Source organism: Myotis myotis, unplaced genomic scaffold (assembly GCF_014108235.1).
Source record: "Myotis myotis isolate mMyoMyo1 unplaced genomic scaffold, mMyoMyo1.p scaffold_m19_p_9, whole genome shotgun sequence".
Taxonomy (NCBI): domain Eukaryota; kingdom Metazoa; phylum Chordata; class Mammalia; order Chiroptera; family Vespertilionidae; genus Myotis; species Myotis myotis.
In genome coordinates this window covers 90,835,847-90,860,169 of record NW_023416401.1, presented here as the reverse complement: position 1 = coordinate 90,860,169, position 24,323 = coordinate 90,835,847, and the positions used below count along the sequence as shown (strand labels likewise).

General features: G+C 56.8%; 1 protein-coding gene across 1 annotated transcript in view; it reads right to left on the bottom strand.

Moving 5' to 3' along the window:
- CDH4 (cadherin 4) overlaps positions 1–21,006 on the bottom strand; it is a 344,923-nt gene extending 323,917 nt beyond the window's left edge. The window contains exons 1-2 of the mRNA XM_036323540.1: positions 20,756–21,006; positions 18,663–18,774 (exon numbers count right to left, since the gene is read on the bottom strand). Coding sequence (XP_036179433.1) covers positions 18,663–18,774; positions 20,756–20,812 — 169 coding nt within the window. The 5' untranslated portion in view covers positions 20,813–21,006. The remainder of the gene's footprint in view (positions 1–18,662; positions 18,775–20,755) is intronic.
- Between the last annotated feature and the right edge of the window lie 3,317 nt (positions 21,007–24,323).

Genomic DNA, 24,323 nt, shown 5'->3' with positions numbered 1-24,323 from the left:
GGCAGCCCTCAGTGAAGGAGAGGCAGGGCCTCTGAGCAGAGCCATGCATCCAGGTTAGAACACAGACCCTTCCTCAGGGCCCGACGGGCACCCCCAGCGGCTCCAGGGGGAACTGGGGCTGGAAGCCAGTCTTGCCTCTGGCTCATCTGAAGCTGGTGAGCCGCGGGGCCGGCACACAGGCTGTCTGGCAGGAAGACTCCGGGGCCGTACTGTCATTGTTATCCAATTATACCCTGGGTACCTGGAGCCCACGCGGCCCACGCCGGGGCAAGCCCATTGGACGGAGACCCTTCCTCTCACTGTGCTTGGGTAATGGCTTAATAAGTAAACCGAGGAAGCCCCACTACAGAGACGCAAGATGAGAAACACGCTGGCCTTTCCACATTATGCCCATCTTTCTCTAATTATCTAATTACCGGGCTCTCGCATTTTCTTGCCTGTCAGTTCTGGCCTCTGCCGCTCTGAGAGGTGGGAGGGAGCTCATCTGCTTCCTCCTGCCAAGATGCCTCCTGGAGGGAGGCTCAAGGCGTGCGACCGGGACCTCGGTCTCTCCATCATGCATACCCTCCGGCCACTCCCCAAGCTGTCACCCAGCACTCAGACACGCAGACACACCCACTCACACTCACATTCACACATACACTCACTCAAATACACTCACATATACACATTCACATGTACACACTCACACACATACACACATTCATGTACACATTCACACACCCACAGTCACGTACCCACACACATTCACACATATACTCACACTCTCACACTCACACACGTAGACACACTCAGTCCAGTATTTTAATAAAACTATGAGACAATGGAGGGGGAAGTAAGTAATCGGCTTAGCCCAGGCAGAAGGGAAGGGAGAGGACGGCAAAAGATAGCTCAATGGGGAAATGACATTGGCATCAGGAAGCCCTCAAGATCCCACAGATGGCAGGGCCAGCCAGTGGGGGAGGGGAAGCGCAAACAGAGGGACAAAGCAGACAGGGCGAGGCGATCTAGCTGCCCGGGCAGGTGGGCGCCGCACAAGGGAAATGGGGGCCTAGGAGTCTCCAGGATCTGGGGTAAATGGGCCTGCAATGCCTATAGCTACGCTGCATCTACAGTGTTTATGAAGTGAGACACCACCACCAACAGTGATGCATCAAAGACAAGTGTGGCCCCACCCTCCCTCTGCCCAACAGCTGCGGACCGTGGCCTCTCCAGGCGTCTGTGACATTGTAACAGGCCCCGTCTCCACCACCCAGAACCACCCGTCTGGGCCTCCTCAGGTGTCAGCCCATCAAGACACCGGCCTTGGCCCCAAGGGGAAGAGCAATTAGAGGGCGCGGGTCTGAACACCAGCTCAGGGCGTGGGCTGTGCGCGGGGCTGTCGTTTTCCTGGTGGGGACAGGAAGATGGCTGCATACGGGATCACACTGACCCACGGTTCAAGTTGGCCCCTAACCCTCTCTCCCCCAGCCCCCAGGTAAAACCCAGGCTTAGCACAGATCGGTGGCTTACACCGCGTCTAACCAGGGCCTCTAATCCGACAGTGAGACCATTTCAAGCAAAGCCCTAGGCTCCCCCTGGTACAGACAGCAAATATGTTTGGTTCAAGGCTGCAGACATGCGCTCTGGTGCCACGTCCTGGCTTCAGAGCCACAGAAAGGAGGCTCGTGCTCAGGAAAGTGAAAGGGGTGATGGGACGCAGTCGCTCCTCGAGGTTCCCGTGCCCAGCAGGCACTGTGCGTCGCCCTGAACGGCTGTCATGCTAACAATGCACAGCCCAGACCTGTGTTTTAAGTGGCAAAACCACAATCATCGCTGCACGGCCTGATCGCAGCTCCACATGCTCTGCACCAACGAACCAGCTGTCAGCGATGGGGCGGGGCCGCTGGCTGGACGGCCTGCTCGGCCAGCTCCCACCGCATTAATCCTTCCCTTTTGGCAAAAACCCAGTCACTTCCTGGAGCGGCCACAGCCTCTAGCAGTCAGTCCTGGGGCGGCGCGATGGAGATTACCAGCGCTCTGTGTTAGGAAATAAGTAGATAAGCGCCTGCCGCCAGGCTCCCAGGGGACACGCAGGACGCAGGCTCCTTCACAGAAATGCCGACCAGTGTCTGCCCTCCACGCGGTCTCGCCGTCCACTCCCCGCACCCTGGAGCGTGGCCAGGAATGTCCCCAATACACACACTCTCCTCAAGGATGCCTCTCCCAACAGAAGTTTTAACCGGGATGACATGTCAGCAAGGAGGAATAGTATTATTTCAAAACTGGTAAGGGAGGGATGCAAAAAGAGAAATACGTAGCAGGTAGCAGCATGGAGGGGCGCTTTCCCAGGAAACACCCCCTTTCCCAGGGAGGAGGGGAGGCGCTTTTCTGTCTGGGAGAGGGGCGCACCCCCTCTCTTGCAGCCCCCCTTCCGCTCAGAGCTGGAGGAAGTGATTAATTAGGGAGCTTCTGCCTCAAAGAGCCACTGGGGACTTCTCCTCAGAGGCAGTCCTGGCGGGATCCTCCTTTCAGAACCCGACAATGGGCGGAGCTCCCACACCTGCCAACGGCACAGGCACCGGGCACCAGGGGCAGGAGGCCAGGCTGGGAAAGGGCTCCCTTCTTGGCGCTTCCTTTTTAAAGGGAGGAGAGGCCACTAATGACATAATTTCAAGTGAAAGAAGGAAGCAACCAAGCACCTGCTCTCAAGCTCCGCTCCTCCCAGCCCTTCTCCACCTGCCCAGGACCCCACTCAACCCCGCCCCCTAAGCTGCCGGATTTAAACGCAGCCCCTGCAAACCCAAGTGGGTCAGCCTCAGGGTCCCAACCGGCCCCCAAAACAAACCTTGGCACATTGAAGAGAGACCTTGGCGACCCCCGTTTTTATTTTTCAATTGGGAAAAGGCAAAGCCACGATTCTCACGCCTCCACAGAGCCATCTCGTTAGTGGCACCTTTTCTCAGGTCGCAGGGGAGGTGAGGCCTCCAGGCTGCTGCTGCTGAAAGTCTAACGCGTGTGCAGGTGGCAGGTGGGGACCACGGAGGCAACAGCAGGTGAGCAGGGAGACTTTCAGAATTTAAATGCAGACCCCGGCCCTCCAGGCTGAGCCTCACAGTGGCTCAGGTATGTGGCTCCACGCCAGCCGAAGGGGGACTGAATCCTGCTCACAAGAAACCAGGAAGGCACTGCCCTGGCCGGTGTGGCTCCATTGGTTGAGCACTGTCCCAGGCACCTAGAGGTCAGTGGTTCAATTCTCGGTCAGGGCACATGCCTGGGTTGCAGGCTGGGGTGTGCAGGAGGCAGCTGATCAATGTTTCTCTCTCATCAATGTCTGTCTGTCTGTCTGTCTCTCTCTCCCTTCCTCTCTCTCTGAAAAATCAACCATATATATATATATATATATATATATATATATATATATATATATATACTTTTTTTTTAATCCTCACCCAAGGATATTTTTTTCATTGATTTCCAGAGACAGTGGAAGGGAGGGAGGGAGAATGGGGGAGGGAAGGGGGGAGAGAGAGAGAAACCTCAATGTGAGACACATCAATGGGTTGCCTCCCACACTGGGGCTGGGGAACCTGCACCAAGGTAGGCTCCCTTGACCTGGACTTGAACCCTGCGGGCATTCAGCTCTAACCATTGGGAAACCTGTCAGAGCAATAAAAACTATTTTTTAAAAAACACAGAAAGGCAGGCCCGGGCCTCTGTGGCCCTGACTCTGCCCAGCCGAATGCCATGTGAATGGGCTCCCTGTGATACAGGGGAAGACCCCAGGCCCCAGGGGCTGGGAATGATCACAGCAGGAGCCATTCTTTGCCCAGCGAGGCTCCTGAGCTGCAGGCGCACCGCTCTGCCTCCCCACACCTGCATCCCAGGTAAGGCACCCAGACCAGGGAGAGGAGGGGAGGCCGAGTGAGGAGCTCCCTGCCTTCCACCCCTGGTGCCAGAACCCCCATGGGCCAGAACCCCCGTGGGTCAGAACCCCTGTGGGCCAGAACCCCCATGGGTCAGAACCCCCGTGGGCCAGAACCCCTGTGGGCCAGAAACCCCGTGGGCCAGAACCCCTGTGGGCCAGAAACCCCCATTGACTAGAATCCCCGTGGACCAGAACCCCCATGGGTCAGAACCTCCATGGGCCAGAATCTCCCATGGGTCAGAAACCCCCATTGACTAGAATCCCCATGGACCAGAACCCCCATGGGTCAGAACCTCCATGGGCCAGAACCCCTGTGGGCCAGAACCCCTGTGGGCTAGAACCCCTCTGGGCCAGAATTCCAAGCTAAGCAGTGCAGACAACCCGGTACCAATTTCAGGGGCTGCAACTACTAGCTGTACCAGTTAATAATGTGGATTTTTTTCAATAGCTGGAGTTACACATATGTTGATATATATTCGATTTGATATGTATGCTATTTTGTTGTATTGACAGCAAGCTTCAAAACTTCATATGTCAAATTTGCTGAAGGTGTTAACATCATAGATATTTTTACGCTTAAAAATTTCGAATTTTGTGCCAAAAAAAGAGCATTTGTGGGAAGTTTTAATTCATTACTTTATTTTGAAGAAAAAGTTATCGTCTACTTTGGGAAGATTGTGGTGAACATGCTCCATCTCAAGATACTTGTGAAAACTGGTTTAAATGCTTTAAAAGTGATGATTTTGATGTGAAAGGCAGAGAACATCCAGGTCAACCGAAAAAGTTTGAAGACCAACAATTACAAGCATTATTGGATGAAGATCCGTGTGAAACTGAAAAACAACTTGCAGAAAGATTAAACGTTGCTCAGCAAACGATTTCTGATCGTTTACAAGCAATGGGAAAGATTTTAAAGGAAGGAAAATGGGTGCCACATCAACTGAACGAAAGACAAATGGAAAACCAAAAAGTCATCAGTAAAATGTTGCTTCAACGGCATGAAAGGAAGTCTTTTTTGCATCGGATTGTGACTGGCGATGAAAAGTGAATTTATTTTGAGAATCCCAAATGCACAAAATCATGGGTTGATCCAGGTCAACCATCAACATCGCCTGCAAGGCCAAATTGCTTCGGAAAGAAGACAATGTTCTGCGTTTGGTGGGATCAGGAAGGTGTGATATATTATGAGCTTCTACAACCAGGTGAAACCGTTAATACTGATCGCTACCGACAACAATCAATTTGAACCACGCTTTGATTGTGAAACGACCAGAATGGGCCCGAAGACACGGCAAAGTAATTTTGCTTCACGATGATGCACCATCACACACTTCAAAACCAGTTAAAGACACGTTAAAAGATCTTGCCTGGGAAGTCTTAACCCACCCGCTGTATTCACCAGACCTTGCTCCTTCAGGTTACCACTTGTTCCGATCAGTGGCACACGCACTTTCTGAGCAGCACTTCAAAACGTATGAAGAAGTGGAAAATTTGGGTCTCTGAATGGTTTGCCTCAAAACAAGAAAGTTCTATGGGGACGGTATCCACAAGTTACCTGAAAGATGGGGGAAATGTGTAGCTAGCGATGGACATTACTTTGAATAAAAAACTTTGGATGCTTCTCTTGAAATTATCATGTTTTCTTTGATTACAAAATCCAACCATTATTACCGGGACACCTAGAAAAGTCTGCCACCGTCACCGTGTTTGAGAACACTATGCTCACAGTGTTTCAAGCAAACCCCTGCCCCCACAGCACATATCACAGCCCCACAGGCACAGGTCAGGGGTATGAAGGTGGAAGCCCCTCCTGCAATAAATGTGCACCCACAATTCCTGGGGCTAGGAAAACTATTTGTGTATTGTTTCAACAAATTACTCCAGAGAAACACCCGCACCTCTTGAAGACACTCCGACCTTCCCCTGAAGGTGCCCTCCCTCAACCAGGAGGGACATACCTGAGCTCCGATTCCAGCCCCGCCCCCATCACCTTCAAAGGATCCCAGACTTCAGAATGGGTTTCAAAGGCCCCTGCAGTTTTGGCAGCATGACATTTTATGTCTTATATGCCACTTTTATTAGCCAGGATTGCAGAAAATTGATGCTTACCAGCCATTAACATTTCAAGCATGTAACTCTATTCCCACCCCCCACCCCCGCCTGGAAATATAGCTTACATTTCTCTGCGGATCGATCTGTAAGCTGCCCAGTTCCTTTAAGAAAAAAAGTCATTGTGAAGATGCTCTATTCTCAGGAAAACACAAATTCTATAATTTTACGGACTTTTGATCACAATTTTATAGCCTTCAGCACTCTACCGGTATTCTGTTTTTTATCTTAAAATGTGAGAACTGCCTAAGACTAGTTGTATAATCCCTTCTTTGTCTCTGAGGGAGCAAATGAGATAACTCAAGAGGAAAGTGTCCGCATCACACAGGGAGGAGGCTGTTGTATGGCTACCTTTGGGTACCTGACTTTCTAACTCCATCAAAACCTCGAGGCTCCCGCATTCAATATGACAGGACATGACCCAATCAAGCCACGGCCTAGTAATAAGTAACGACCAGCAACTTCCGTCCACGAGCTGCCCCTGCTCCTCGGGGCTTTAAATAAGTCATCCCACTATTTATTCATGCAATTTTAAAACATGCCTTTTGCCAAAAGATCTCTGGCCACACATAAGAATGTAAAGGCCAAGCAGATTAAAAAAAAAAAGTCATAAAAACAAACCAAACAAAATCATAAAAAGCCATCGAATCGAGCTGCCATCCACTGGAAATGACCGTCTCAAAGGCCAGCTCAGCGCATCTGGGGGCTGGGCCCTGGGACTGGAGATGGGGGTGGTCCATGGAGAACTGGGCCCATGTGGCAGGGAACAGAGGGCTTCCTGGGGGGCCTGCATTTCCTGCAGCCCCAGGTAAGGAGACAGGGGCGGCAGGACCCATTCCCCAGAGCCAGACACCACTGGGCGGGGCTTGCGGTCTACACAGCGATGAAAGGGGCAGTGACTGCGTGTCAGTCCCAGCGCCGGCTTTCTGCGGGCCAGGCACCGCTCCCCAAATCACACACGTCTTCCTGTGCAAGGGGAACTGTCACCCCTCCGAGGGGAGGTACCACAGCTCACACAGGTAAGGACCCGGGCCTGGTACCACAGAGCTGATGACTGGGGCATGGGGCTGGAATCCCGGAAGCTCATCAGACGCTGGGTGCCCCAAGGTGCCTGATCTCTTTGGGGAATCTGGGCTCAGGGGACAGACAGGTTGGGTGGAGGGGTGGCCTCAGGAGGCAGGCTGCCTGTTTAACTCGGGGCTCCTCCAGGATAGGCAGCAGGAGCTTAAACAGGTGACCCCCAAATCTTTGCCCATCAGCGTCCCTCGCAGATTAACCCAATGGCCTGGTGAGGCAGCTGGTGCAGTGCCCAGCACACAAGCGCTCTATCGATGGGTGCTGGGGCAGGGACAGGCTTCCCGTGGGGGGACTCTGGGACTCCCCAAAGATGGCAGCTTCCCCTGTTTACAGAGTTCATTCATCAAAGGCCTGTGGTTCCTCCTCCACTGAGTGAGCCACAGCCTCTGGAAACACCTCACTGAAGGACAAAAGCAAGAAAGGAAAAAGGATGTGCCGGGAGCCGATCCATCCTTGCTGTTTCAAGGGACCTGGCATATATGGCATACTGTTCTTAATATGTTTGCTCACCTTCTTGGCACTATGTGTTTTAACCAAGGTCACCTCTCCGAGAAAGGTTGTTTCCCCAGGTAGGGATTTTCCCCTGAAGTTAGGGAGGGAATAAAACACTTTAACTAAGTGCCAGGTGGGTAATTAATCACTAACTACGAACAATCATGCTTAAGCTACATAATCTTTACTCCCTGGAATGGAGATAAGAAACGCCCTAACCTTTGGAATAGAGATTGATAGGATTGGAATCAACTGGTATAAATACAGATGTAACAAGACAACAGACACAGAACCTAGAGACAGAAGAACTTCGCTGGAGAGAACATGGCAAAACATCCTGGACAGAACATGGCAAAAGATCCTGGACAGAAACTGGAGACAGAACCTAGCAAGAGAACATGGCAAAAGATCCTGGACAGAAACTGGCCACAGAACCTAGAGGCAGAACCTAGCGAGAGAACATGGCAAAAGATCCTGGACAGAAACTGGCCACAGAACCTAGAGACAGAACCTAGAGACAGAACCTGGCTGAAGAACCTAGAGACAGAAACTGGATACAGAACCTGGATAGAACATGGCAAGAGAACCTGACTAGAACCTGGTGACTGAACCTGGCTGGAGAACCTGGACAGAACCTGGCTGGAGAACCTAGCGAGGGAACATGGCTACAGAACCTGGCTAGAGAACCTGGAGAACCTGGCTGGAGAACCTAGCAAGAGAACATGGACACAGAACCTGGCTGGAGATCCTAACCAGAACTTGGCTGGAGATCCAGACCAGAAGAGGAAGGAAAGGCATTCCTTCTTCGCCGACTCCGTCCACACCTTTGGGGACCCCTGGACCTGCTGGGGTTGGACCCCAGCAAGGATGTCTTTCCCCTCCAAGTCCTCCTGTGCAAACCAGCCTGCACATCAGGACAAAGCCTAACCTACCTGGCAGGTTCCAAAGACAGGGCCCCTCCCCTCCGCTCCTGCTCGAGGAAGGAAGAAGGCACCTGGGGACAGGTGTCAGATGCAGCCTGAGGCCAGCTGGAGAGGTGGGCAGGCCCTGACCTCCTGGCCCTGCTGCCCGGGTCATTCTCTGGAAGGAACAGGCCCATCCCATCCTGGCTGCCGGCCCCTGGGTTGCCCATCCCAAGGCAGAGAGAGAGGATGCCCAAGGTACTGCAGCAGCTCGGCCGTAGGACCTGGAGCCCCAGCAGGTACCGGGGCTCCCATCAGCCATAGAGCCAGCGGGCAGGGCAGCTTGGACTGTCCCAGGTGTGCGTGAGGCTGCCTAAGTGCACCTGCAAAGAAGTGACGGGGCAGGGATAGGCCCTCGGCACGAGCTCGGCAGCCGCTTTCCGGAGCGAGCTTGCAAACCTGGGCTTGCAGAGGAGCTACGCAGCCAGGCAGCAAGCACGCGGCTGCTGGAAACACAGGCACGAGACACTCGGAGCCAGAGATGCCCTTCTGCATTTGCACAGTCAAGCAGTTCTAGGGAGAGAGACACGTGTTCCTCTGTGGAGGCCTCGCTGCAGCGGGCAGGCTGCACACTCAAGGAGCAGCCGCTGCCACTCCAGCAGCCGCGTTAAACAACCCATCGCACACGCAGCCCTTCACACTAGCACAGTGTTTACAGTGCATCTACACGGGACGGTGGCAGCGAGGACCCCTGTTAGGACTGCACCTGACAGGGAAGATAATGCGGGGGGCACGAGCGTGCCATACACGTTTTAATTCTGATGAAACTGCTCCGTGACATAAAACACTACATTGCTGCCCGAAAGCCTCATCTGCTGTGCCAGCGAGAGGGAAAGCAAAGCATCGCCCCCACCGCCCACCTGGGTGGCACTGGAAGGCGCTGACCCCTGCCAGGGCCCCCATGGATGCCAGCATCTCGGACCCTGTCGCCGGAGACCCACAGGCTCCATGAGCATCGGCTTCCCTAGAGATGGATTAAATGGCCCGACTCCCAGCCACAGCCCCAGCATGTCTGACTCGGGGCGTGTGAGGGCCCTGGGCTGTGGTAACAAGTTCTCTTGAAGGTCGGGAGGGCAGACGTCTGAGATCAAGGTGTCCCAGGGCCTTGCTGCCCCCGGAGGCCCCGCCCAGCTTCTCCCGGCTCTTGTGGCTGCACCACCCCGTCTCTGCCTCCGTCTTCACGTGGCCTACCTGTGTCCCTGAGTTCCCTTCTGTCTCTTAAAAGGACCTTGTCACTGGATGCAGGGCCCACCCAGATAATCGAGAGAATGTCATCTGGAGACCCTTAATTATACTGCAAAGACCCTTTCTCCAGACGAGGTCATAGTCACCAGGCCGGGGAGCAACCCATTACAGTAGGTCTGGGAGGGGACCCTGGGGCTTGCTGGGTTCAACAAGCGTCCACCAGTTCCTGGACCACATTTGGACATCCCGCCCCTCTGCTTTGCAGATAAGGAAATTGAGGCCCAGAGAAGGGAGGGTACCCCGATTCAGCCCCTCTCCCATAAGTGCCCCCAGCTCCCGGGGCGGCTCCCGCCATGTCAGCCGCCTTCTCCCTGGGTCCTGCTGGAGCAAACCCGCACCGGCGGGCCCCTCGGCTTTCCATGCGGGTCCATCCCCACGGTGGTCAGACTTACACTTGGGCAGCGAACACCAACACAAACCCAAACCCGGCGTTTCTCCAAGGCAGAGGGGCAAACACAGGAAGGCGAGTGGTCCTCTGTCTTGCTCAGAGACAAAGAGAGGTCCTTCCAGGACGGACTGGGGTCCACAGGCCTCCCTGCCCTGCGCCTGGAGCTGCACTACATGGTGTCCCTCAGGGACCCGCACCTGATCTGGGCCAAGAGCGCCCTCCGGAGCCGCCGAGCAGGTAACCCCGTCCTCCACGAGGCGTCCTGCTGGCGCCGCGCCGCCTGCGGATATCATCTGTCACTGAAGGCTTACCCTAATCCCCCTAAATCCCCACACACAGTCGCAGGGAAACAGCAAAGCCAAACAAGACAAAGTTAAAAGCAGCCGGATCAGAGCTGCTGCTGCAGAGCCCATGGGCTCACCCGTCTCCACAGCGCGAAGCCGGGCTCAGGACCCACAGAGACACAGCTGACTCCAGGCCCGGCTGGGCCGAGCGCCTGGAGAGGCAGGACAGGGCACAGGAGGGCTCGGGAGTGGATTCAGACTGGCCTTCCTGTGTCTCCCACCAAGTTCCTCAGTCGCCCCCCCGCCCCCACCCCCCGTTTCCTCCACGGGAAGGCGGGGGGGGGGGTGGCAAGCACACCCAAAGGTCCCAGGACCTGAGAGAGGGACAGAGCGCAGTGCCCCAGACACAGCTCGTGCTTAGCTCGTGGGTGGACGGACCCATCCTCACACCGGCAGGAGGGAGGCCCAAAGACCAAAGACGCCACGTCCTAATGCAGTGATGGCGAACCTCTGACACGCGAACTCATTTTTTTTGGGTTGATTTTTCTTTGTTAAATGGCATTTAAGTATATAAAATAAATATCAAAATATACATCTTCGTTTTACTATGGTTGCAAATATCAAAAAATTTCTATGTGTGACACGGCACCAGAGTTAAGTTAGGGTTTTTCAAAATGCTGGCACGCTGAGCTCAGAAGGTTCGCCATCACTGGCCTAATCCCTGAACCTGTGAATTTGTTGCCTGATGCAGCAAAACGGCGACCAATTAAAGACCTTGAGGGGGAGGCGATCCTGGACTATGCCGGTGTGCCCAGTGCCATCACGAGGGTCCACGTCCTCAGCAGGCGAGGAACCAGAAGGGCGAGCAAGAGAAGGGGATGGGAGCTTGGGACCGAGGCACAGGGAGAGGAGCCGCGCTGGCCCGGCAGAGGGAGGGAGGGCCGCCAGCCACGGAGAGCAGGCGCGGCTACTAGTAGGTGATGGGAAGGCCAGGAGGGGGCTTCTTCCCTGGAGCCTCCAGGAGGAGGCAGCCCTGGCACCTGCCCGCGGAGAGGTTAGCCCAGGGACCTGAGCTGGACTGCCAACATCCGAACAGCAAGGCAATAATTGTGTCAGTGAAGCCAGAGTCTGTGGCCTTCGGCACGACACCGAGAAACACATACAGCCATGATCTGAGCGAACACCTCCCGGGAGAGGCAGCGTGGGGGGTGGCACGGCCTACATGCCTCCTGTGTAGCCAGGGGACGGCCCTGAGCCCTCAGGATGGCTTTCGGAGGCATTCAATGAAGACACGCTTTAGCATAAGGGAGTCCTCAAAACACAGCAGCCTGCCCTGATGGAGGTTGACAGGAAATGGCCTTTGGTACCATGCACTGGTCTAAAATAATGAAATAGGTTAGGTTTGTTTTGTTTTATTATTTTTTTGTTTATTTGTTTAAAGGAGGGTGGGGGAGCGAGCCAGCCTGAGACAGTACTAGAGGCCACCAGGAGAGGGCAGCCTAGAGCCCAGGCAAAAAGTCACCAAAATACTGAGCCTTTTGACAGAAAGCAAGTGATTTCACCAGCCCAGCTTCCAGCAGGCCAGCGTCCCTGCTCCGAGGATTAAAGAACAAGCAAGGGCCACAAGGTTTTACAAGAATATGCTCAAGAGAACTTCATCACCCTTGACGGAGAGAAACTCAGCTCCCGGCGTTTTTCACAATGGAATTCACTCCAAGTAAAATCACCCCTTCAAAAAGTCAGAATAGGTACATTCTTTGAAAAGACGAATGCCTCCTGCTTGCTCACCCACTCTCACGTTGCAATTAGTTCTGGCATCTACTTGAAAGAAAGAAAGAAAGAAAGAAAGAGAGAGAGAGAGAAAGAGAGTCCTGGCCAGGTGGTTTAGTTGGTTGGAGCATCGTCCCATGCACCAAAATGTTGTGGGTTCAATTCCTGGTCAGGGCACAAGCCTTGGTTGCAGGTTTGATCCCTGGTTGGGGCACCTACGGGAGGCAAATGACCATTGCCTCTCTCCCCCAACCCCCTTCCCCTCTCTCTAAATATAAATGAAAAAGTATCCTTGGGGGGGAGGGATTCTAAAGAAGAAATAAAAAGAGAGAGACCTAGGCACCTAGCTCGTAGGCCCTGCAACCCCCCAGGACCCGAGACCCAGGCAGAACCGACCACCTGCAGACAGAGGGTGACTTCACATGGAGCCTGGCCTTGGCCGGTCTGCGGCCTCCTTCAGACCAGAGCTGTCAGCCTTGCTCATGGTCCGAACACACGCCTTGCTGTGTCCCCAGTGCTCCAAGCCACAGGTCAGTACCCGATGACGACGTCCCGTGCCTGCAACAGCTCAGCGCACGTGTGTGCCAGGCTTCCAGGGCCGACTGGATGCTCAGCAGAACCCCTCTCAGCTATTTGACCAGCTCTGGCTTCGCGGGGTCCGGCTCTCCTAATCCCAGGGCCGGTGTTGCAGATGCAAGGTGCACCGGGTCTGGACCCTCGTCGGACGGGCTGCACACAAGGATTGCCGTCCAATGGGAGTGATCTTACCTCCCTGGAACGGCTTCCATGGGGATGCCAGGACCCACTGCCGGAGGGCTGGCACGGGCTGGCAGAACTCAATGTCACTACCTTATAATCGCTGTCTCACATGCCCTCATGTTAAGGTGCCACTAAAGCACGTTGTTCTGAAAGGCATCCACGCCCGTCACTCCCGTGCCGCTGACTGGTTGTGGCGCCTTCTGCAGTGAGGGTTCATCGGATGACGGCCAGCATGGAGGGCAGAGCTCAGAGGGTGCAGGGACTCCTGTCCATGGCCTTCGGGAGCCACCCTCAGGGGCACGCCCCAGCCTCTGTCCACAAGGGCGGCAGGAAGCAGCGACATACAGGGGATGGCGAGAGCTTCGGTGGCAGGGGCCGCCTTTCTTGTGTTTACGCGTGTCTGTCGGGACCCCCTCTGCGTGTGCCGTGGCCGGCCAGCCTTCCCCTTCCTCCAGTAGAAGCCATGTTCTAAGTATACAAACTGCCCTTCCTGAACCTCTAAACCTGCGACCGGGCAACGTCACAACAGGGAAAGGCTGCAGAGAAGCCCAAAGCAGCCCTGTCCCAAGGGCAAGGCCAGCCTCAGACAGGCCTCGGGGCACGCTGGCTCCCGAGGCCTGTGGACCTGCCTTCTCAGCGGAGGCCGGGAAGTCTCGGTCCTCAGGAAGACGCATTCCTCTGGCTTCAAGAGCAAGGGGCATCCTGGCGGAGTCCTGCTTGGCCTCCACCCATCGCTGCTTCTTTGTGGGGACCAAGGTTCCCTGGAACCAGTTGACAGTGTGGCCAAAGTCCCCACGTGATCTCCTGGCTTCCGAAAGAGGCGGCTGAGACGCAGTGGAGAGCCTGTGTTCTGACGGGTGGGCCGGGGAGGCGGCCTTCGCTTGACGGTGGGATGAGTCCCAAATGTCCTGCCATAGGATAGTCGACAGGCTCGCTGCGGCCCAGCATGCTGGACATGGATACTGACTCTCAAAGGAGTGGGGGCCGCTAAAGCCAGTGTAGACCTGAGCCCGAGGAACGAGGATGAGCAGAGGGAGCTGGAAGCCCAGGCCCAGGGCAGAGGATGAAGCCATGCTCTGCGCTGGCGGGAGGAAGGAAGGCACTGGCTAGCGGGCACAGCTCTGTTTCCCCTAAACCAGGACGACAGCAGCTGCGTGGGAGGAGCTCCGCTGCGGTCTCACCTCGTTGCCCGCACCGCTCCAGGGAAGGGCATCCAGCTCTGTGGTGGTTCCAGGTGCCGCCTGGACCCACTTCCTGTGCCCCTATCCTCAGAGTCACAAGATGGCTGCTCTGCCCGAGACATCACACCCGTGTTCCAGGCAGGAAGAGGAGGTCGAGGCAAAAGGCATTGCCAGCCACGTCTGTTCTCATCTAATAGAGTAACCTAATTAGATCTCATGACCAGAAAGGGGCCATAGTGCCGCCTTGGTGTAAGGGAGTCAGCTAGAGGTGGGAGCCTCTACGACAGGGCTCAGTGTGAGCCAAGTGGACAAGTACAGGCCAGGCTTTGTAAGTAGGGAAGAAGGAGAGAATGGATACTGACAGGCAACATGCAGTGTCTAATAATTCTAACCACATTAGATAAATCATATGTGGTTGGTTTATCATTAGTGCCATTTTTCTGGACATTTACAGCAGCTCCCACTCCTCTGCAAGGTAACAGGGAACTCAGAAACACACAGTGGCAGCATTTTGTGGCTCATTCATTACTTCACTTGACAATGTTGATTGCACATCCACCACCCACATGCCAGGCATGACACTGGGTGTCGGGCGTGCCATAAGCCTTGCCTGGCTCTTACCTGCAGGTCTAGCGATGCCTTCCACTCTGGAAGTTACCTGTCTGGACAGATGTGGGTCAACTCAAGCCACATGGCAAAGAGGCTATTTCCAACCTGCTCACAAAGACCAGATAACGCCACTCCTGGCTGAGCCTGTTACACTGTGGCTAGTTCTTAGATACCCACTCTGAACACCTGCATCTGGTCTCTCCTCAGCCCTCCCTCTCTGAGTGTGCCTTGTTATGCAAATGAGCCATTCATTCAACAAGCACTGCTGGTCCACTCACTGCAGGTAGGGTCCTGGAGCCTGGAAAGCCTAATGGGAGATACTGATGCTCTTCTCAGCATCCATCCCTCCTCCCTCCTCCCTAAAACAGAGCCAATTTGCCCTGGTGATGGATCCCAATAGGTCTACGCCCAATGTGCTAATGCAATTCTCTGCTTCCCAGCATCCAGCCCTGGCAGCTTTGTGGCATGTGATCTAGTTCTAGCCAATGGGAGGTCTGCAAGGGCTCTGAGCAAGGGCCTTCCTGACGCAGGGAAGAGATGCAGATGCTGCCTCCACTCCCTCCTTCTTCCTGCTCCAAACCCAAATGCAATGTCTGGGGCCACAGCAGCCAGTTTGCAATGATGAGGTGGTAAAGTGACAGACGGAAGGCGGTAGAATGCTAAGAGTAAATACTGGGCACGTGAAGGTGCCCAGATCTGCTGCTCCAGCCCTCGGCCACCGGTCTTTTCACTGTTATGTGAGAAAATGAACCCTCATTTACTTAAGCTCCTGTCAACTGGGTTTTATCCTGTTGGCCAAGAACATTCCGGCATGATCCAAACGGTAAACCAGAGCAGTAGGGCTGCTGCCCTCCCGAACCCAATGGTCTCTGTGCGAGGTCACTGACCAGATGACCTGCCATCCTCTGAGGCGAGCTGGCGGGGCCGTGCCGCGGTCCTAGTCGGCTGGGGGCAGGGAGGCGTTCTGAGGCAGTCGCAGGGAACAAAGGCGTCAGAAACAGCTGGCCTTTCCGCAGTGAAGCCCCTGGACCCGCTTTCCTCAGACCCCTCCCTCCCGTGCCCGGCAGGCCGCTTCTGCTCACCTGTCACCCTCCTCCAGGAGCCAGGGGTCTGACTCGAGTCCTGCATTCCCACATGCCGCCTGGCACCTCCTGTCCTTGGGGGTTTCCAGAGGAGCTGGTCTGGTTCCCCAGCACTCTGCCCGCCAGAGAGGGTGCAGTGCAGGTCACGGCTCGGCTCAGCCTCAGCGGCTGATGGTTAATTATTAACAAGGCAGAGAAACGGACACCAGCTCACAACTTCCCTGGCGAGGCTGCAGCTTAGAGACGAGAACGTTCCACTGCAGCCTAAGGAAAGGGCTTGCCATCCCAGTTAGGCAATACCGCGCCCAGCGATCCTGGCCACCAGTGAGTCATCCCCAAAGCAGCAACTCACAGGGGCGCCCCAGAGAGGGCAGGAAAGGAGCCAAGGAATGCTGTGAGCAGCAGCTAAACCAACGCCCGTATGTTGCCAACGTGGCGGATCTGCTGCTCGAAGGGTTTGCAATGCCATAGTATTTGCCACCCTATGGGGCAACCATTTTAAGCCCAATTAGCAGGAAATTTTTAGAATGCAAATGCTTTTCATTTAGACGTAAAACAAAATGCCACGACATTTCTCCCATCCATTTATCATCAACAAGTTAATTACCGTGCAGCTCATCACTCCCCCGGAAGCTGGTGTTCGGGCTGCCGGTGGGCTAACTCCGGCAACGGGAAAGGCCACCCAGCAGTGTCAGGGGCGGATGGCGCTCATAAACGGCCAGTCTGCGACGCTTCGCCTGTCAGGTTGATGCTAAGCTCTCTTCATTGGAATAACTCATTTAAATAGTCCTCACCTACTCAACCTGACTCCTGCCAGAACTGCAGAAATATCACACCTCATATTTACTTCTGACACAAGGATACTGTGGGCTTGTCATTTGCGAAGTTTCCTACGTAAATAGAGCACTTTTTATCTGCCTGGTTTTAGTGTATGTCAGCTTTCGCCTTCAGGTGTAAAATGACTCCTAAGATTTACAACCTCTCTCTGAACCTGGGATCTTCACCTTCAGAAGAGCCAGAGGAAGAGAGCGGTGAGGGGCTGTTACACCCCGCGGTGCAGGGAGAACAACAGGACTCTGGCCCCCCAGGGAGAGAGGTGCAGGAACCCAAGGCCCGGGACCCACTCTCCATACACAGGGTCGGGCTGGGCCTCGTCTCAGTGCTTAGAAAACGAGTCTCATGTCCACCAATCTCGGAAGCCGGTCCAAGTTCACCTATAATGAGGGGCTCTTCGTCCCGCACTAGGTGCAAACCATCTGTCCACGCCGGACGGGCCAACTCGCAGCCAGCAATCAAGGCTTCCCCAACCCCCTGGCCAGGAGCCATGGCCACCAACACAGGGAGGAGAGACTTGTATGAAAGGCCACATTTTATCATAAAAAGGACGAGAATCTGCCATTCACTTCCATAAGAGGTAGCACTGTCGTCACTGAAACAGAGGCAGTGTTTCTGGAATTTCTCAGTCACACTGACACTCCTGCATCCTATCGGGCACAGCCCCACACCTGGGGAGGCTGGGGCGTCAGCTGCAGGTCATGCGAAGGCGGCACCTGCATGTAGGCAGAGCGAGAGCAGTCTGGGCCTCCTCCGCAGGCACCCAGGGGTGCCCAGTAAACCACAAACCTGCAAGACGGCCTGACCTTTCCGGCTTTAAATCTTCACCATGCAGGTGCCACAGAGAGCAGCTCCTGAGACTCTGACCACATGCGCCGACGCATAAGTATGCCCTCCCCTCCAGGCCAACCGCCCAGGGGTGTGTACCTTTTTTTTGTCATCAGTGACAGAGCCAGGAGCATCGCACCCCTGCTGAGCAGCCAACTCAGAAGACAACAACTAAGAAAAGCTGGACTCCGTGTAAAATGAAATTCCCGATTCACATAACAGGAACCTGCAAGTCCACAAGCTCTGTCTCCAAGGCGGGCTCTGAAGACTCACCTCCCGCACACAGAGGCTGCCCGTGCTCCCGGGAAAACCCTAGTCTCCCTCAGACACGGAACGAGGCACTGTTTTGTCGTGAGTGGTGAAACGGAGCCTGGATGCGTTCTCTAAAGTTCACTGCCTCCATCCCTTTTAAATCAGCTAAAAGCTGTGCTTTCTGGGAAACTGAGGCCGGGAGGGAAGACGCATAGCCATGTTGAACCTCAGGGAAGGGAGAGCTGATCAATTTCCCCTCCCAAGTCTAATAAGCTTGTCCTCAAAGGCAAACAGATCAACAGGCACAAGGACCCACTGTCCTTTGAGTTCTGAAGCCGTGTGTGACCTGCCATCCCAGTGTGGACAGAATCCTGCAGTGGCCAGACGGACGTCCACGGTGCGCCCTCCTGCCTGTGCATGTAAGTGTTGTCGGTGGGACAGTCAGGGAAATGAATACCACCCTGGCAAGCACAAGGTCTGTGGGTTTATTTACCACATTTCCAACAACATCATCTGCTTTACCATGCGTCTCAAAGCAAGGATAATTTAAGAATCCAGACTTTCATACGTAAATAAACTTGTAGGAAAGTCTCTCTCTGCATATTACTTGGGTGATGCTACATCTGATTTCTAATTTGTGGTCCAGGAAATGATTCACTCCACTCAAAACTGACAGGGCTTCTGAATCATCCACCTGTGATCTGACAGGGCTTCTGAACGCAAACGCCTCTCAGGTGGCCCAAGCCGCACCTCGCTGACCTCACAACCAGCGTTCTGCAAAGAGCGTGGCTCAGAGCCAGACCAGCCTGGCCTCTTACATCAAAAACTTTCCCCAAACCAGAGAAAGATGAGCAATTCCTCCTCACCCCCACGCCCACCCTACCTTTGAGGAGTTTCTCTCCTTCCAGAATATTCTGGGAGATTAATGCCGTGTAATCTGCTTCGGAGAATCCAGCCTTGCAGGTCTCCCTGGCTGTAAGACCCCCACTGTGGGCCTGAGAGGGAGAGAGGTTAGAGCAAAGGTCAGTCCTCAGAACTCTAACCCACCCACCCCCACAGAGCCTGCTGTGCAAGGTCTCAACTCCCACCAGACCTAGGGGAGGGGCGCTGGTCTGGGCCTCACTGGCACATGACAGGGATGCAAGTGTGAGGGTGTCCAGAAGACAGCAGGCGGGGGAGCCAGGAGTTAGCCAATGACCACAGAGAGGAGGGGAGGCCAGGGAGCAGGCCCGGTCCAGCCACTTCACCCTTCAGGCCAATGACCCTGTGAGCTGGACCAGCAGGCTGTCTCCTCTCTGCAGTCACCAGGGAGGGGGTGGGGCAGAACCAGGAAGGTGGTTCTCCAGGGCTGGCTCAGAGGGAGCTGCTAGGAGGCTGGGGTCCTCTCCACTTCCTCCTACTTCCTTGGACCTTGTCCACCTTCTCCAGCCAGGCAGGGAGAGCTGCCCTGACTAACAGGACAGGTGTCCTGTTCTCAGAGCGCCCTGCTCTCCTGCCCCGCGGGAGGGGTCTGGAGCGGGACAGGGAGCAGAGGCAGGTGGGATGGCCCCTCCCAGCCTGGGAGGGGAGCTACAGTTCAGCCAAGGGACTGGCGATGGAGGGAGAAACAGCCAGCACCAGAGGGAAGCCAGTCCGCTGCCACCACCTGCCACACCAGCTCCTGCTGCAGGGGCGCAGCCCGCACCCACAGTCGTGCTTTCCAGGGCTGCGGAGCAGAACATGCCTCTGCCCCAGCCGCGCTGCTCTAGCCCCTCGCGCCACCGCAGCCGCCGCCGCCCTGGCCCAGAGGCTGCCCTCATCGCAGCTCCAGGCACCCACCATGGGGTTGGCGCGGGCGCCCCTCGCCCAGAAACACGCAGGCAGGGAGGGGCGTGGGGTCGTTCCTCGGGAAAGCGGGGCACCGCGGTTGGGTCCTCCAGCACGAAGCCCCAAGGAGATGGGGCCTGGGAGGCGCACATGCCCAGGAAAGTTTGGAGCCGCCCCCCGGCGAGTGCCGAGCGCACCCGCGCCTGCAGCCTCAGGGCGGCCTGGCCCCCGGAGCTGGTTTATTTCCGAGGTTACGCCGCGCAGCCCAGGAGGAGCAGCGAGGCCGAACGGCCACGAGAGGGGGTTCCTGCAACTCCCGTGGCTCCTCCGCCTCCCACAGGGTCGCCTTCTGTGCAGCCCGAAAGCCGCCCCCCTCGGCCCTGCCCCCAGCAGGCGCAAAGCCGGGCTGGGGACCCGCTCGCGGGCTCGGAGGAACGAAGGCGGGCGCCGGACCGCGCTCGAGGACTCCCTCGCTCTGCGGCCGCCTGGTACCTGGCTCCCTGGCCGCGCTCTGAGCAGCCAGGGCCCCGCCAGCTTCCCCCAAGCCGCGGGGTCTCGGCGGCGAGGGTGTCCCGGGTCCACATCGCCGCCCACCCGCAGCGAAGGTCCTGGCTGGCACCCGGAGGACCCAGGCGGCACCTAACCTCGAGCCCCCTTTCCTGAGCAAGGGTGGCCAAACCAGGGGTCCCCGCATCCTGATTCCCGGCCCGCTGCGGCCAGGTCCTCGCGCCTGCAGCCCTGCCCCGGCTGGTCTTGCCAACTCCGGAGGCACAAGGCTCCCGGGCGATGGAGGGCGCGCCGGCTCCGGCAGCGGTCAGCCTGCCCAGGCGCGGGCGAACCAAGCTCGGTGCAGCAGCCGCGGACCTAGGGCAGCCGACGGATGCTCCGCGGGTCCCCTTCGGGCAGAGCTCCTTCTGTCCCCATCCCAGCCAGCCAGCCACCCGCACTCCCGCACCGCGCCGCGCCGCCGCTCCCCGCTGCCCGGCTCCGCGCTCCTCCCAACCGCGGGCGGCTTCGCGGGGCGCGGAAGCCGGCTCTCTGCAGCGGGGCGCGCGGCGGGGGCCGTGAAACCCGGAGAGCCTTTCCGGGTGAATGCGCGCTCCGCTGGCTCCGGGGACGGCCCCGCTCTGCCAGGGCTCCGAGCGGCCAGGGCAGGAGGCGGCAACTTACCCGGAGCGCGCCGGAGAGCGAGAGCAGCAGGACGAGCACGCCGGAGACCGCGGGCATCTTTCCTGCTGCGCCGCGCCCGGCGCCCGTCCTCCCGGTGCCGGAGCCCCGAGCTCGCTGCCCGCCGCCGCTGCTCCGCGGGCTCCACGCCTCCAGCCCCGCGGCGGCGCGCTCCCTCGGGCCGTTAGTCCGCCGGCCTCCCAGCCGCCCGCGCCTCTGTTCCGCGCGCTCCGAACTGCAGGTGAAGCCGCGCGGTCGCCCGCCGAGGCCCCGCCCGCCGCCCGGCCCCTGCGCTCGCCGGCCTGACGCGGGCCTTAAAGGCGCCGCGCCCCCCCGCGCCGCGCCCTCACCCCGCCTCTCTGCCAGCGCTGGCCTAGGGCGCGGGTATCTGGAGCCCCTGTTGGCCAAAGGGGCTTTGGACACAATGTGTACAAGTAAAAGTGTGTGGGGGTGGGGGATGGGGGCTTGGAGCCATGAGGATGGAAGAAGTCCCCGCCCCCAAACCCTGGGGACCCCTTCTGGATGGGGAGCCCCTGCTGCTTTAGTCCAGCTTCCTGCGGGTGGGTGGGTGGGTGGGGGTGGGCATGTCGGCTGGGCGCTCCATTCAGACCTTTGTGCTTCAGATGTCTTCTCACTAACTCCCAGACCCAGGGCGCCCTCCTGGCCATGCACCTGCATTAGCTAAAGAGAGGACCTAGGCTGGGTTCCAGCCCACAGCTCTGGACAGTGCAAGTCTGGGCCCAGCGGGCCAAGGCCTTGGGGAAGGGACCAAATCCTATTGGTGCATCAGCGCGCTACTAGGCCTGAGAAGCCAAGAAAGAAATGAGAAACCTCTGGAAAGGAGAGGCAAGGGAAGGAAAGGGGGAGATTCCCCGCAGGCAGAAAAGCTGTGGGACGCACAGGCCGGCCCTCGGGTGATTCCTGAGCTGGGGAGACACTTCTTTAGGGATCATCAAGTGAAAACAGCACGGCCTGGAGAGGGAGGGATGCTTCTGCCTGCTCCCCGCGGCGTGGAGATTTAAAGAAAAGTGCTTTGTTTGCTCAGATACCTTTAAATGTCTTTGTCTTGGTTTGGGGGAGCTCTGTGTCCAAGATACGTTGCTTTTGGCTTAAGAAATATGCTGCCAAGGAGGGGAAGAAGATTGAGTGGACCTTTTGAGCTCCAAGGTCAGAGTCAACTTGGACAGGAGAGCAGAACAGCCCCCGACCTCCCCCCAGCCCACACACCTGAGCAGGAGGCCTCTGGCTGGGCAGGCGTGTGCTCATCCTCAGGAAGTCAGATTCTAGGAAACTGAAGAAGGCCGGGAAAGAGAGGGGGAGGTGATGTCGGATTTCTCACCCTGTAACTGTGACTAGTAAATGGCGCATCAAGCCTGCCTCGCGTCACCCCGAACCTGCTCCGTTCCCTGCGTGTGGTGGGAGAAAGCAGGGTTCCCCGCTTTCAGGGCTGAATGTGTCAGGCTTTTCACGTCAGACTCACACAGGGTCCTGCATCCCCAGGGAGGGTTCATGGCGCACCCATCCTGGGTCCCGTGGGGAAGCCGTTCTGAGCCTTGTGCTGGCATCTCTGACTTACCTGGGGTCCTGCCTCTCTGTGGAGCGCTGGCCTGGCCAGGCTCCTGAACTGCCATCTCTGGGACCCGCCTCTGTCTTCAGAGGCCCCGTGTGATGCCGGCTGCTCCTCAGGGGAGGGGCCCGCACTTGCTCTACCGGCCTCCGTGACCCAGTGCACACGGGTGTGCCAACTTGAAAAAAGAAAGAAGGAAAGAAGGAAAGAGGTGTTGGGTGGGGTCCCGAGGCCCATGCACAGGATGAAACGTCCCTGTTGAACCCCGTCTCTTGCCACTGCGTGCCTGAGCACTTTGGTTGGACGAAGGGCACTGGGACTTCCAGGAAGGGCATGGACGCCCCTTTACCATCCAGCCTTGAGCCAGGCCCAGATGCAGGCACTTGTGTGTATTAGCACACAGAGCTGCCCTCACTCCCTGTGTGAGCGCTGTTATCATCCCCATCCCAGACGACGGGGTGCGGAAGGCCCGGAAAGGCGGCTGGCCGCCGCTGCTGTGTGGACCTCCTCACTCAGGCCCCAGGCCCTGGCAGGGAGCATTTCCCAGCGCCACAGTGGAGGGAGCCCGCTTACACAGCAGATCATGTGTGGGAGCTGGCATCTCAAGAACAGGAGCCCGAGGCGCTGCAGTGACTGCGGGGAGCCCAGCAGAGAGCATCGGCTTCTCAGATTTGCTTCCTTGAGGCTGTGAGGAGGCTTTCAGAGAGGAGGGAACTGGGCAGTGGATTACAAAGGACGGTCTGCAGCCTGGCCTCCCCAAGGGGGCCCCAGACCAGCAGCATGCACTCCCAGGAGCTTGTTAAAAATGCAGAAGCAACCGCAGGCCACGCCGAAGACCCACCCTGTTAGAGTCTGCGTGCTACTGACCTGTGTCCTCACCTGAGTCCTGGGGTCACCTGCTTCAAAACCCTCAAGAGGCCCCTAAAACGCAGATTCCAGGCTCCCCGAGACCTGCTGACCTGGAGCTCCGGGGAGTGGGGCCTGGACCCTGGTCCTTTACAAAGCTCTGGGGCTGGTGTTCATGCAGACGAGTGTTGGGGACCACTGGCCTATGCCACAGGGAGCAGGCAGCTCCTGGGGGCCTGGTACAATGTGCTTCATGGGCCCTGCCCTGCACCCACTGACCCTGTCCTGGGGGGAGCCTGGGAGTCAGCCCTGGGCAGGTGGAGAGACACTGAGACGCTGCCGTTAGGACCTCACGACCCCACCCAGCACCTGGAGGAGGAGCTGCCGCCCGCCGCTGGGGCGGGGAGCCCAGGAGAAGGGGAGAAGGGTGCCCTTGTTTCTCGGGGAAACTAGAAAACACATCTGGAGGGGAGCTTCTCTTCCCCTCGGCACCTGCAAACTATTGACCTTGACATGATTGGACCACAGATGTTCACGAGTCCACTACACTGGTAGGACCTCTCTCCTCCTCCCACCTGCTGAGGTGAACTGGGAAGGGGTTCATCTTTGGAAGCAAATTGAGTGCTCCCATCAGGCCTGCGTTTCCCTGCCTTTTCATCGGATGTTGATTTGTTTTTCCCCGTTTCTCATTATTTTTGTAGACACTTCAATGTTAAACAAAAACTGTTTTGTAAAGAAAGCAGGGAGATGTAGCAAAAGGTGTGTTCCTAGAATAAAAGAACTTCTGTGTGCAAATGAAGATATTCAAGGTACCGAGGACACAGAAAAGATAAGCATCCTCTTAGAGGAAAAAGCAAGAGAGGGACAGAGAGAGACAGACAGAGACAGACAGAGACACAGAGACAGAGACAGAGACAGAGACAGAGACAGAGACAGAGACACACACAGAGAGAGAGACAGCAGGCAGCACAGGGAGGTAGCTCCCTCACCACAGAGGGGGCTGACACTGGGGACGGTGGGCCTGCTCACCAAGCTCACCTGCCTCCTTGCACAGCCCTGGGGCAGCAGAATGAGGACCGGCCAGCAGAGGGTGGTTCCGAGGCTCTGGAGGCAGTGTGTGTGTGTGTGTGTGTGTGGGGGGGGGGGGATGATAAAACA